Here is a 13,404-nt window from a genome sequence, read left to right on the forward strand (position 1 = left end):
CAGTAGTTATACCTTCTTAGTGCCCCACACAGTAGTTATGCCCCTTAGTGCCCACACACAGTAGTTTTACCTTCTTAGTGCCCCACACAGTAGTTATGCCCCTTAGTGCCCCACATAGCAGTTATGCCCCTCAGTGCCATTACACAGTAGTTATGCCCCCTTAGTGCCTCTACACAGCGGTTATGCCTTCTTAGTGCCCCCACACAGTACAATGCCCTGTTAATGCCCCCATACATCATTATTGGCCCTTTATTGCCCCACAGAGTAGAATACTCATGCCGAGGGGCAACTTTAAAGCAGTTTAAAAAAAATGTGTCACTTTGTGGGCTGCCATATCACTTTTATACAGCACCATGTTACATGGTTATTATGGGTACAATATGACCCTTCCTTGTAATGACCCACAGTGCAAAAAAAAAAAAAAGATAGATATAAAACAAAGCCCTTGGCAACCAATCAGATACAAGGTTTAATTGTGCCAGGTCTAGTTTTAAAACGAAAGCAGAAACATGATTGGTTGCTGCTGCCAGCTCCATGTCCTACTCATTCCCGCACTCCACCGTCCCAGATTTTCCATTTCAATGACGCAGCCATACACCACGTGGCTATCACCATGGTTACCTCTTCCTTCTATTCAGCAAAACAACAACAACCTCGCGCTGGCCTGCACGTCATCAGGGCGGGACAGCGACATGACAGCGCACTTTCTACAGAGAGTCTAGCGTGACGTCATCACCACGGGACAGAGAACGATGACAGCGCAGGTAGACCAGAGGATTTGTCTGGAACTTTCCGGGACCGGTGGGAGGAGAGGACGGAGGATGACTCCGCAACTTAGGCCGGCGGTGAGTCAGCATGAGGGACGTGTATATATATACCGAGGGCGGGAGGTCGGGGCCAAAAACTGCCGCACGTCCGACAGGTAAGAGCTGAGCTGTGTGGGTAAACATGCTGGGGGTTGTAGTCCCACCACGGCAGGAGAGGCGGTGGGGATTCTGTCTGTGTAATCTCTGTACCTGGGCTGAACATCTGGTACTGGAGTCATAGCAAAGAATGCAATGGGGCAGTACGAAGATGGCAGAACCGGACCCTCCGTTAAGCGCCTGGCTGCCATGGAAACCCATCGCCCCCACTTTCCCCTTAAGCTCCGTAGGAAGCCCCCTCCACTGTCTAATCGCTTAGATGCCATGGTCGCTGGTGAGCGTGGCATCTGAGGGGTTAAACAGCCGGGTCAGCATCGTATGACACTCGCTGCGGATGGGGCTCATGCGCTTAAAGGGTAAGGTTCTCGGGTAAGTTTTAATGGTCTGGGGCATTTGATTGCTGAGACCCTCACCAGTCAGGCGCTTTGCTGAGTGCTGCGCCCCTTCCGAATCACTCAGCATCTGCCAGCGGGTCCCAGCTGTGAAGAGTCTGGTCCTACTTGTCTCCATGGACGGATAAAGGGGGGGGTTTTCCCTACCAACAAGATAGGGGGTAAGTATCTGATTGCTGGGGGTCCAACTGCTGAGACCCCCAGCGATCACAAGGAAGGTGGTGCCTAAGTGTGACCATTCGCTCTGTCTACGTGTATGCATCTGGCGGGGATGGTGTGAGAGCCGTACCATGGAAGGGAAAGGAGCAGTGACGCCTCCGTTCTCATTATCAGTGGGGGCCCCCCGGCCCTATCCTCTGGTGAAACCCCTTTAGTTCCATTTCTTCAGTCAGCCATCCATCTGTATGGACCTATGGTAGTGGGCCTTTACGGTTCTGATGGACCCCACTGACTTCTCATAGGCCCATTTTATTATTATTATTTATTTATTTTTTTATACTGAAGGTGTAGCTTAGTCAAAAAGCAACAGAGACCAGCGGCAATGTGAACGGAGCCTAAGATCGAAATGTTGTGCCCTGTGAATTCATGTTTTTAATTTTTGTTTACTTTACAGGAAGTTCATCTTTCAAAGATTTTTACGGCTCTAAACAATGGAGTTTCCAGATTTAGGAAAACATTGCTCCGAAGTCACGTGCAAACAGCTAGGTATGGTGACAGTAGTGGCAGTAACATTTATTATTATTTCATGGGAAATCATCCACAGCAACATCGAAAGATGTATGAAAAGCAATGTACACCTTTGGGGCCTTTTTTTTTCTGATTGCATTTTACTCTTTTTGGGCAAAAAATCTTTAACATTTGATCTTCATTAAAAATGTTAAAGCAAACCTTTCACCTCATTTTCACTTTTTAAACTATCAACAGTACGTTATAGATTACCTTTAGTGTGTTGTTATCCATGTTAGGTGCGCTTTCCTGCGCTCTTTATTCATCCAGAAATCGGCTTATAAAGTTCAAATTTTGTGCTGTAACAGTCAAGCAACAAGTCAAGGGGGTAGCCCTTTCCTCTCCTCTGGCCGTACCGCCCCTGCCCTAACGCCGCCTCTATGCCATGTAATTGACAGCAGGCTCACTCGCAGGGACGGCGCTTCTGAATCCTGCACATGCGCCGTCCTCCTCATTCGCCGCTCGCTCCCGTCTTTCTTGCGGACACAAGCTCCGCTCCCGATGCTCACTGGCTTGCAATCTGGTTACAAGTCTACAGTGATCACGTGGGGCACTTGGAGCATGAAGATAGTGGAGCGCGTGCACGGGAGGTAGAGAAGAGAAGCAGGCAGGAATCGCGTACGGCGCATGCGCTATTCTCTTACATGGTCACGCTTGTGTCCGCAAGAAAGACGGGAGCGAGCGGCGAATGAGGAGGACGGCGCATGCGCAGGATTCAGAAGCGCCGTCCCTGCGAGTGAGCCTGCTGTCAATTACATGGCATAGAGGCGGCGTTAGGGCAGGGGCGGTACGGCCAGAGGAGAGGAAAGGGCTACCCCCTTGACTTGTTGCTTGACTGTTACAGCACAAAATTTGAACTTTATAAGCCGATTTCTGGATGAATAAAGAGCGCAGGAAAGCGCACCTAACATGGATAACAACACACTAAATGTAATCTGTAACGTACTGTTGATAGTTTGAAAAGTGAAAATGAGGTGAAAGGTTCGCTTCAAGTCATTTCTAAGATACAGGGTTAAAAATCAGTCTGTTTTGTAAGCTGTCCCTTTCTGTTTTCTTTGAATCCTGTCATCTGGCGGCTCGTGTGTAGCTCTTATCTCTGATCTCCTGACTTCATAAACACTTATTTAAAGCATATTCTTATCGGTTTAATAAGAATTGAGCTATAATGAGTGTTTATGAGGTCAGGAGATGATTATCGGACTGGTGGGGTTCCCGACCGTAGGGGCCTCTGTTCTTGGCATCAGTGGGGATCCCAGCAGTCGTACAAACACCCAACAATCTCATACATATCCCTTATCCTATGTATAAGGGATAGGTTAAAAAAGGGGTATTTCCAGAGGATATGCCATATGGGCCCCCTCCTCTGAGACCTACCCCCGTATCTTCAGAACAGGGCTCTACCGACCCCCGACACACTCTGGCTACTTGTATGGGGATTAGGCAAACCCCTCCCTCACACACACACACACACACTTGGCCACACCTGTAAAGGGGAACCTTCCTTCGTTCCTTCTTGGTGATGGATCTTCGCTCCTTCTCCTCCCGGCCTGCAATGCTCAGCTGCGCTCCCTCATTGAAGACATTCAGCTTGATGCCGCCTGCAGCCAAATGCTGGCAGCAGCGGTGACCGGAGCCCATTGTGTTATGTGAGTATTTGTCATGACGTAAGGGGAGCCAGTCACCGCCGCAGTCCTCTGCTGCATGTGAGCTGGTTGCAGGCCATGTATATTGCTGCTACGGGGTATATGTGGTTATCTTGAAGTAATGCTATATATCCCAAGCATCAGTATCATTCATTAAAGGGGTTCTCCAGGCTTTTAATATTGATGATCGGCGGGGGTCCAACACCCGGCACTCCCTCCGATTAGCTGTATGAAGGGAAGGTGCGTGCATGCCGTCTCCTGTCTCTCTTCCTGCTTGCCATAGACCTAGCAGAAGCGTACAGGAGACGGCATGCACGCACCTTCCCTTCATACAGCTGATCGGCAGGGTGTCGGTTAGGTCATGAATATTAAAAGCCCGGGGAACTCCTTTAAGATGTTTTGCCGTGGTTATTATATGGGGGAAGGGGTACTACTGCTGGAACTTCCTGTATTATCAGCAGTTATTTCTGGGGTGAAGCAGTGGGTCAGGGAATACTTCCTTCGGTGGATCGGATCGGGGGGAGCACTGTCTTGTTATATGAAGAAAATGTAACTTTGTACCAAAACTTTTCTTTGTAGATTTCCTCCCTATGACGTGTGATGCTTGCGAGGATGTTTTTTGTAAGGACCACATAACCTACGACCAACATAAGTGTTCTTCTGCTTACAAGAAGGTACGATATGATGCCCTGCATGGATACGATTACCTCGCAGGGGCAGTAGAAGGTGGCAAAGAAAGATGATCCATGTGGAGCAGTTAATAAGACGAGTCTTCAACCTGTGGCTCTGCAGGTGAAATAACTACAACTCCTAGCGTGGGCAGAGTGATTTCTCACCAGCTGCAGAGCTACAAGCAGAAACCTCTGCAATTAAAGGGGTTGTCACATCATGGACAATGAGGGCATATCGCTAGGATATGCCCCCATTGTCTTATAGGTGCGTGGGTCTCACCGCTAGGACCTGCACCTGTATCGAGAACGGAGCACCGCAAGATGGTGGCTGGAGGACTCCGGTCCGGCCACCACCAAGCCGGCTCCCCATAGAAGTGAATGGGAGCGTACCGCGCATGCGCGGCCCCTACTCCCATTGATTTCTATGGGGCCGACGGAAATAGCCGAGCCAGCGCTTGGCTATTTTCCACGGCCCCATAGAAAATGAATGGAGGGCGGCTGCGCAAGCGCAGTGCGCCCGCCTTCGCTTGCGGGGCCCCGTTCTCGATATAGGTGCATGTGCACCTATAAGACAATGGGGGGCATATTCTAGCGATATGCTCCCATTGTCCATGATGAGTCAACCCCTCTAAAAGGATTGTCTCGGCACAGAGAAATAGGGGGAATGTGTTAGACATTGGATAACCCCTTTAATCGGAGAGCTTTCATGGCAAACCCCTTGGCAAGCCTCTAATTTTGTCAGGTTGAAATTCAGCTGGTATCCGCTGCTGTATAAAAGTAGTATTACATGGCAGCAATGCAAAGGAGAGGCCACCCATGTCCAGAGTGAGAACCACTGCACGTTCCGCCTCTGTCGTCCATTTGTCCTAACGGGCAAGTTGCAAGTTGTCCTGATGTGACAGCACCTTTCAAATGTATGTGTATCTATACGGCCACAAGGTGGCAGTATAAGGATTGAAATACCAGCTGATATACTATGTAATAAACATAAATAATGATTTAGGACAAACTGTTGCTATCACATTGTCATAGATGTGTATGAGACACAGCGCTTTATTAAAGGTGTTGTCCTACAGCTAAAAAAAATGTACTTATTGTCTGCGTTCCTTCCCTCTCTTTTAGGATGTGCAAGTCCCTGTTTGTCCACTGTGTGGCGCCCCAGTACCAGTAAAGAGAGGAGAACTGGCAGACGTTGCAGTTGGACAGCACATTGACAGAAACTGCAGTTTTGAGCCTTCTAAGCGGAAACAGAAGGTACTGATGTTCTCCCTCCACTGATGAGATATGTCCGGAGCTGTGGCTGAGCTTGAGTACTCCTTGGCTTATTTTTTGACAGGCAGCTCTGTATGACTTAGATATCTACATTTATCGTCTTAAATAGAGGACTTTTTCCATAATCGTCAGCTATCTACAGAATAGATAAGTGATTTGTATGAAGCGGTAGCGCACATGCACGACCGCCAGTGCTTTCAAAAGGGAACATTGGATCTCCATTCTTGTGATCGCTGGGGGTCCAACCTGTTGGACCACCACAAAATGGCCATTAATGACCTCTCCTGGGAATACCCTTTTAAAGAGGACCTTTCATGCATTTTTGTTTTGTTTATTTAAGTACCTTTATTGGGGGATATGCTCCGCTGATGCTGCCATCCTTGTTCTTTTTTTTAAAATGCCCCGCTGTGCCCCCCTGCAGTTTTCACGCCCATTATATTACTGAGCATCGGTACAGGGAGTAGGAGATGCCAGGGTTTCTCAGTGGACGTCTCCTACTCCCTAGCTGTGACGCTCTCCTGGCCAGGGAGAAGGAGACACCCACTGAGAAACTTTGGCGTCTCCTCCTCCCTGTACCGATGCTCAGTATTAACATACTGGGCGCGAAAACTGCAGGAGGGCACAGCGAGACAAGCAAGAAGTATTTGGGGAAAAAAAAAAAAAAGCAAGGATGGCAGCATCAACGGAGGCTACCCCGCAAGTAAAGGTACTTAATTAAACAAAATAAAATTCCTTTAAATTGATATATGGTACTGTGTCTAGTGCAGGGCTTGATGGGGCGGTATTCTTTGGATGCCATGCACCAGTCCAGCCGTCAGTGTAGCAAGTTGCTAGAGTTATTCTTATAATTGGTTCATTGACTTTTCCCCTTTTATTAGGTTATTAAAATCCTATTTATCTATTTCTTAGTTTTATGTGTGGTGGGGGAAAGCAGAGGGACGGCTCAGGTGGCAGCTGTACAGGTTGTCCCCAGCTTTCCCACTGAACCGTTGCTTATCGGTAGATCTGTTCATTAATAATAGTTGTAAATTGCTACAATGATTTCTAAATGATCATTTTTATTCTCAATTACCTGAAGATTTTTAAAAATCGATGCCATAAACCAGGATGCAAGAAGAAAGAGCTGATGAAGATTGAATGCGACCAGTGTCACAGTAACTTCTGCCTTTCTCACAGACATCCATTGGATCACGACTGCAAGTCAAAAGGGCAGGCCCTGTCTAAGGCTGGGTAATTCTTTTACCCATTGTTCTCGGGTGGGTAGTGTGTGTCTCACCTCTTCTCACTATGACTGGAGTTTCACTATGTGCTTCCTCCTTGCAGATATGCCGCCTTGATAAGATCTCTGAAGACTTCAGAGCAAAACAGAGCAGCCATCGCTTCTCCCTTTAAGGCACAGGAGGCAAAGCCGTCTGGAATGTGCAGAGATATAGGTGAAAGGTAATGTCATTTGGTAGCATAGTCTTATGCAGATATTGTTGCTGGCCCCTCTGCACACACTGTACATTAGCTTAAAGCGGACATGCCATCGCCTTCTCTTCACGTGAATGGGATTGTGGTGCGATTCCCTCCAAAGCAATTGGTGCAAGAGTGCATCTTGGCAGGGAAAGACTGTGGCATCTCTAAGCCTCCAGCTTGTCATATTCTTCCCCGATGGTCTAGACCGCTGTCCAGTATGATCGTCCTACAGCATGGCGATTGCAGGGAGCTCCTGATTATTGGGGGGCTTGAGCGTTGTATTCCGTGGACTCCAGCACTCGGCTTTGAGCTGGAGCCGGTCAGTACTGACTTTAGCATAACGATTGGGTCAGATCACGTAAGTGACCCAACATTTTAATCTGTCACACATTCATTGAGTCCTAACGTCTGGAAATGGCTGTTAAATAGGGGTTAAATCTGTGTGGGCAGGGAAAATATTGAGTGAGCGAAAATAGTCTCTAATAAAAAGTGAGTTACTTCAAGCTCGCGTGCTTGTGGCTCACTGCATGCCGCCAACGCGTCCGCAAAGGAAGAAGATAAGGCTCACACAAGATCTTTGCTTAAAAGTGAAAGCTGCTGCAGTGAATATAACTTCTCTAGCGCTTTATCTATAATCTCCTGAACTGTGAACCGAGGCTACCTTCCCTGAGCGTCCTCCGTAGCTTCAGTCCGGACTCGCGCATCCAGATTCCAGACATTGTTAGTGTTTTCTGTGTTTTAGAGAACACAAATGTAATGTCTTAAAGGGAACCTGTCTGGATGAAAATGCAATGTAGGCTACAGGCAGCATGTTATAGCGCGGGAGGAGCTGAGCAGAATGATTTATAGTTTTATGGGAGAAGATTCAGTATAACTTGTATTTTAATTTATTTGAATTCCTGTTCATTCTGACTGCTGAAGTCAAGGAGGCGGTCCTATGAGTGATTGACAGCTATCTCTGTATACACAGTCATAAAGGGAAGGCTGTCAGTCACTGATTGACAGCCTTCCCTCTATGAGAAGGAGGTCCTGTCACTGATAGGACCACCTCCTCATGAAGAGAAGGCTGTCAGTCACTGATAGGACCACCTCCTCATGAAGAGAAGGCTGCCAGTCACTGATGGGACCGCCTCCTCATGAAGGGAAGGCTGTCAGTCACTGATAGGACCGCCTCCTCATGAAGGGAAGGCTGTCAGTCACTGATTGACAGCCTTCCCTCTATGAGAAGGAGGTCCTGTCACTGATAGGACCACCTCCTCATGAAGAGAAGGCTGTCAGTCACTGATAGGACCACCTCCTCATGAAGAGAAGGCTGTCAGTCACTGATAGGACCGCCTCCTCATGAAGAGAAGGCTGTCAGTCACTGATAGGACCGCCTCCTCATGAAGAGAAGGCTGTCAGTCACTGATAGGACCGCCTCCTCATGAAGAGAAGGCTGTCAGTCACTGATAGGACCGCCTCCTCATGAAGAGAAGGCTGTCAGTCACTGATAGGACCGCCTCCTCATGAAGAGAAGGCTGTCAGTCACTGATAGGACCACCTTCCTGACGTCAAAGCCCAGAATGAGCAGGAATTTAAATGAATGAAATACAAGTTCCTATAAAACTATTTAGCAATTTGCTCAGCTCCTCCTGCTCTATAACATGCTACCTTCAGCTCAGACACCATGTTTAACACCTTCAGAAGCAATTTTTGTTTATGATTGCATGTTACTCATTTTTTGCTAAAAATCATATTTTCCATAGGCCTGTATTAAAAATATTAAGCAGTTCTGCCACAAAGGGATAACTGTTTTCTAGCTGTGTGACTGGTACTTTCACTTTGTGAAGGTCATCTAATAAACCTTATCGCTAAACTACTGAGAGGTCATAAACACTTATTTAACTCTTATCATTAAGATAAGAACTGAACAATGAGTGTTTATAAAGTCATAGATAAGGAGCAGTCAGCTCCCCAACATAGAGCAGGGGTAGACAACCTCCGGCTCCCAGCTGTTGTGAAACTACAACTCCCAGTATGCATACTTGCTCTGCTCTTCTAAGAACTCTCATAGAAATGAATGGAGCATGCTGGGAATTGTAGTTTCACAACAGCTGGGAGCCGGAGGTTGCCCACCCCTGTACTAGAGCATCTCGGCTCTGTACAGAAAAAAAGGGCTCCATATTTTTAATAAAGACCAAATGATTTTTTTTTTTTTTAGCTCTAAATGAGTACAATGCAATCATAAAAGTAATTACCCCCCAAAGGTGTACATAGCCTTTAAATGATTGACACCATTTCACATTAGCTTGCTCTGATGTGCTTCTTTTTACATTTCTTCTGTCCAGCAGCCCTCCAATGGCCTCTGCAGAACCCGTGATGTCTGATTTTGGCCTGCACAACGGATTGGTAAGCTTTTACACATACTGATATACATTCTGCTGCGTGGTGGTGTCGTCTCTTTCCAAAAGAGTGGTGTTTGTCTTTCTAGTAAAAGTGGGCTATATTCTAACATACAAGATGTACAAAAGGGGTAAAAATGAAAGACTGGAAGTGGGTATTGCTTAAACAGGGTTTTCTACTGTTTAGATATTGATTACTTATCCTCTGGATAGCTCGTTATTATCTAGCCATCTGTCTAGGATTCCCCAAACAACGATTTTGGCCTGGTCATTAGCGGAATTGTCCAGGATTTTGATATTGGTAGCCTATTCTCAGGATCAGTTTGGGGGGGGGGGGGCTCTCCTCTCCGTCCACTGCACAATGGACAGAGCTGTGTAGTTCCGATGCTGACTTCTTGCACCAACGCTACAACTAAAATGCTTATCGGCAGGTTATCAGATCTCCACCAATTTGATATTGGCCATCAGGATTTTAGGTCTTATTTGTATGGTAATAACTGTGTTATTCCATAAAAAAATAAAAATAAATACAAGCCCATGTTGGAAAGGAGAACACTTGTTAGTCGTGGTACTGTTCACAAGTGTAAGATTATTTGTCACAGATTTTATCACGGATTCTGTTCGGAAATCCGAGTCAAAACTGATAAGTCTGCATCCATACATGCAAATGGGTTTACATGTTTGGCTTTGGCTTTTCCATGCAAAAACATGGGGGATTGTCAAGGGGCGGCTACCTCTTCTGCAGGTGCTCAAATCCAGCGTGTGAACTCATGGTAAATTACTGAATGAAAGACCTACTCCAAGAACCAATGCCAGTTGCCTAAATTCTGAAACGCGTAGTTGTCCAAATATCCAACATGAAAATCCTACTTCTCTTCTAGAGTGAAGAAGAAGCTCTGCAGAGGGCACTAGAGCTGTCAATTCTGGAAGCTGGAATAAACAACCTGCTGACTCTCAGGTAAGTGTGATAGAGATGGATAGTGAAGGGCTTCTACCACCAGAAATACTGTTATGTAGCTGACTGATATAGCGATGCGCTAACAGTATGTTTTTGACATTTTCTTCCTGCAGCCGTTCTGATAAAATAAGCACTTTTATTATATGCTAATGAGCCTCTAGGTGCTATGTGGGCGTAAAATCAGCACCTAGAGGCTCCGTCTACTCACCCTTTATCCCGCCCAGGTCCCCTGTTCTGCCCGCCCAGCTCCTCTTGATTGATGGCACGGTTCGCTGCATCGTTGACGAAATCCTGCGCCGTTCACTTCTGTATTCGGCGCAGTGAGTGAATGATGCGCTCCTGGTGCCGGATTCCTCACTGCGCCTGCGCCGACTACGTCACAGTGAGGAAGCCGGCATCAGGAGAGCACGTAGCATTAAAAAATCAGTATGATGCAAGACGAGCAGTGTCCAGAAGAGAGGATCACGCTCGCACACGGAGCTTGATTTCTGGACTGCAAACACTCGGTTGAAAGAACCCTTAAAGTGATTGTAAGGCACGGACATGTTTTTTGTGCAGTATAAATCCCATATCAATCCAAACCTGTTTGTAAATTAGACCCTTCACCCATAATAATTAAGTGGGTGCCATTGCCTTGTGTGTGTGAGGGTGGTGAAGACCTAGAGGCATTTCTGCCAGCTAGACACACATAGAGAGACATGGCTGTGTTTGATGCTGGGATTGTCTGCTTGGAGTGAGAATAGTAAAGGTGGCTGCTTTATTGACTATTTGGACACCGATGTGAAGGTACATTTTGAGTTTACAACCTCTTGAAGGCCTCTTTCTCAGGCACAATACGGATTGTGTCAGGATCTGTTCAGGGAAAAACTAATGGTTTCGCAGGCAAGTTTAATAAAAATAAAAAAAATTCAGCAATTTTGCTCAGTGTTTGTGTTTTCCGTGTGGATTGTGCTTCAGATTGCATGCGGTTTTGACGTGTGTGAAAACGTGAAAAAGACTTAAGAATAACAATCCGCATCGCTTAGCAACTTGAACTGTGAAGAACACATTACATCCGGATGCCTTCCGTTTTTCACGCAAACCTCATTCACTTCTATGGAGCCAGAGCTGCGTGAAAAGTGCACAATATAGAACATGCAGTTTTTTTATTTTATTTTTCCCCCAAATGCAAAGATAATGCATGAAAAATTACTCTCATGTACACAGATTCATTGGAATAAATGGGTCAGGATTCCGCCCGGATTCTATGCGTTTGCTACATGCTTCGCATCTGGACGGAAAACTCTTCCATGTGAAAGAGCCCCAAGGGATGGCCTATCGATTATGCCATGATGTTATAACATAGGAACACCCCTATAAGCCTTTTGCTGGGTACAGGATATAATGTATTGCATGCCCTCCAATAATTTGGTAAAGTGATCTCACAGCCAATCTTTAGGTTGGGAGAAGAAATGAATCTAGGGAACGGTCAAAGGATTTTGTAGTGAGGTAAGCCGACCTTCAGCGGAGAGTTGTCTGCGTATTGCACACTGCTTTCAGTTGAAATTGCAGATTTTGCAAACCCTGCCGTTTTGGCAGCAAGAAACCAGCAGAATTCTGCTTTTAGCTTTAGACATAAATTGAGAAGAAGACACTCGTCTACCTAAAGTGTTTATAAAGTCAGGCTCTGTTCACATGTGCATCAGAGGCAACGGGTGCATATTGCATCATTTCTGGTGGGAAGAATACAGTGTAGTTTTCCAGTCAAAACACCTGACATTGCATCTGAGTCACTGGGGTCTGATGGTTGCCGCTGTCCGTTGTAACAGCTCTGACGTCAACAGATCCTTACACCTCTTTTTATGTAAATTGTAAGTAACTGCAGAATGTCGTCAATTGCTGGAATTTTTTTATTTTTAAAAGTTTATCAAGCCCCTAAAATGCCTCCCTTACTGCCCGGGTTCCTCCCGCTGATTTTTCTTACCTTGCTCCCCGGCTCCTGCATCACTTCTTATACCGGCACAACCGCAGCTGCATCTCCTTGTTGTGCGGATAAAAACATCCGGTGACAGGGGGGAGCAGCCAATAGCAGGCCGTGACCGGAACGAGCCTCCATAGCATCGCGGGTGACGCTAGGGAGGCTCGTCCCAGTCATGGCCTGCTATTGGCTGCTCCCCCCGGTCACTGGTTGTTTTAATCTGTGCGACAGGGAGATGCAGCGGCGCACCAGAAGCGACACAGGAGCCGGGGAGCAGGGTAAGTAGAATCTCGGGGGCCTGGACAGTAGGGGAGGCATTTTGGGGGTTGGATAACCCCTTTAAGTAATTTAGCTTCTGTAATTTGCCATTTGTCATTTTTTGTATTTATATTTTTTCAGAAATCCAACCATCAACACGATAAAGACCGGCAGCCAGTGAAAGCTTCTTATCAGTGCTGATAATGGACTACAAATGAGCTGGTGATCCCCATCACTGAACATTCAGACTGGACACTTTATAAATGTATCAAGGATGACACGACGACGGGAGCCCAAGACCACCACTAGAAATCACTTTTTTTCTTTGCTGTTATTTATTATAATGTTTCTATATACTATATATCTCTCCATCAACTGTGGGCTGTAAATATGGCTGGCAATATCCAGTAAAGAATTTTAATTTTGTAATGATTTGTCTTTTTCTCATTCCTATCATAACTCCTAATTGTGTTTAGTCTTCAGGCAAAGCATATTGGGGGCCATTTATTGAGACCGGCGTTTTAGACGCTGGTCTTAATAAAGCCATATGGCTGGTGGTGGTTCCACCGGAGTTATGAAGAGACGTCATCTGCGCCTGAAATACGCCTAATATCGGAGTATTTCAGATTCATAAATGACCACCATAGTTTAGTGTCCTGACTTGCCTTTACAACGTAGACCTTATGAAAGTCGTCTAGGACGTTCATGTAATGCAGAATGTTGCATCCTAGGCCATACCTATTTCCCGCTAAGTCCTGCCTCCTT

General features: G+C 46.3%; 1 protein-coding gene across 3 annotated transcripts; it reads left to right on the top strand.

Annotated features, from left to right (window-relative positions):
• Positions 1–695: 695 nt before the first annotated feature.
• Positions 696–13,071, top strand: ZFAND2A (zinc finger AN1-type containing 2A). Of its 3 annotated transcripts, none has more exons than XM_044304371.1 (9): positions 696–845; positions 1,929–2,020; positions 4,264–4,358; positions 5,478–5,609; positions 6,706–6,857; positions 6,951–7,067; positions 9,416–9,473; positions 10,348–10,424; positions 12,781–13,071. In XM_044304371.1, exons 2-9 carry the CDS (start codon positions 1,966–1,968, stop codon positions 12,818–12,820), a joined length of 726 nt encoding a protein of 241 aa, XP_044160306.1. In that variant the 5' UTR covers positions 696–845; positions 1,929–1,965; the 3' UTR covers positions 12,821–13,071. The 3 variants fall into 3 exon arrangements, with proteins under 3 accessions (XP_044160306.1, XP_044160304.1, XP_044160305.1); XM_044304369.1 differs by having other exon boundaries at positions 697–845; positions 9,413–9,473; XM_044304370.1 differs by having other exon boundaries at positions 779–922; positions 9,413–9,473.
• The last annotated feature ends 333 nt before the right edge of the window (positions 13,072–13,404 follow it).

Source organism: Bufo gargarizans, chromosome 8, assembly GCF_014858855.1.
Source record: "Bufo gargarizans isolate SCDJY-AF-19 chromosome 8, ASM1485885v1, whole genome shotgun sequence".
In the NCBI taxonomy this organism is placed as follows: Eukaryota; Metazoa; Chordata; class Amphibia; order Anura; family Bufonidae; genus Bufo; species Bufo gargarizans.

What these genes read in the sequence shown, in the direction of transcription:
- ZFAND2A (XM_044304369.1), top strand. Translation starts at nt 1,966, where the DNA reads ATGGAGTTTCCAGATTTAGGAAAACATTGCTCCGAAGTCACGTGCAAA. An exon ending in AGTCACGTGCAAACAGCTAG is followed by an intron (nt 2,021 to 4,263) that starts GTATGGTGACAG and finishes TTTTCTTTGTAG; the next exon opens with ATTTCCTCCCTATGACGTGT. An exon ending in TGCAGAGATATAGGTGAAAG is followed by an intron (nt 7,068 to 9,412) that starts GTAATGTCATTT and finishes TCTTCTGTCCAG; the next exon opens with CAGCCCTCCAATGGCCTCTG.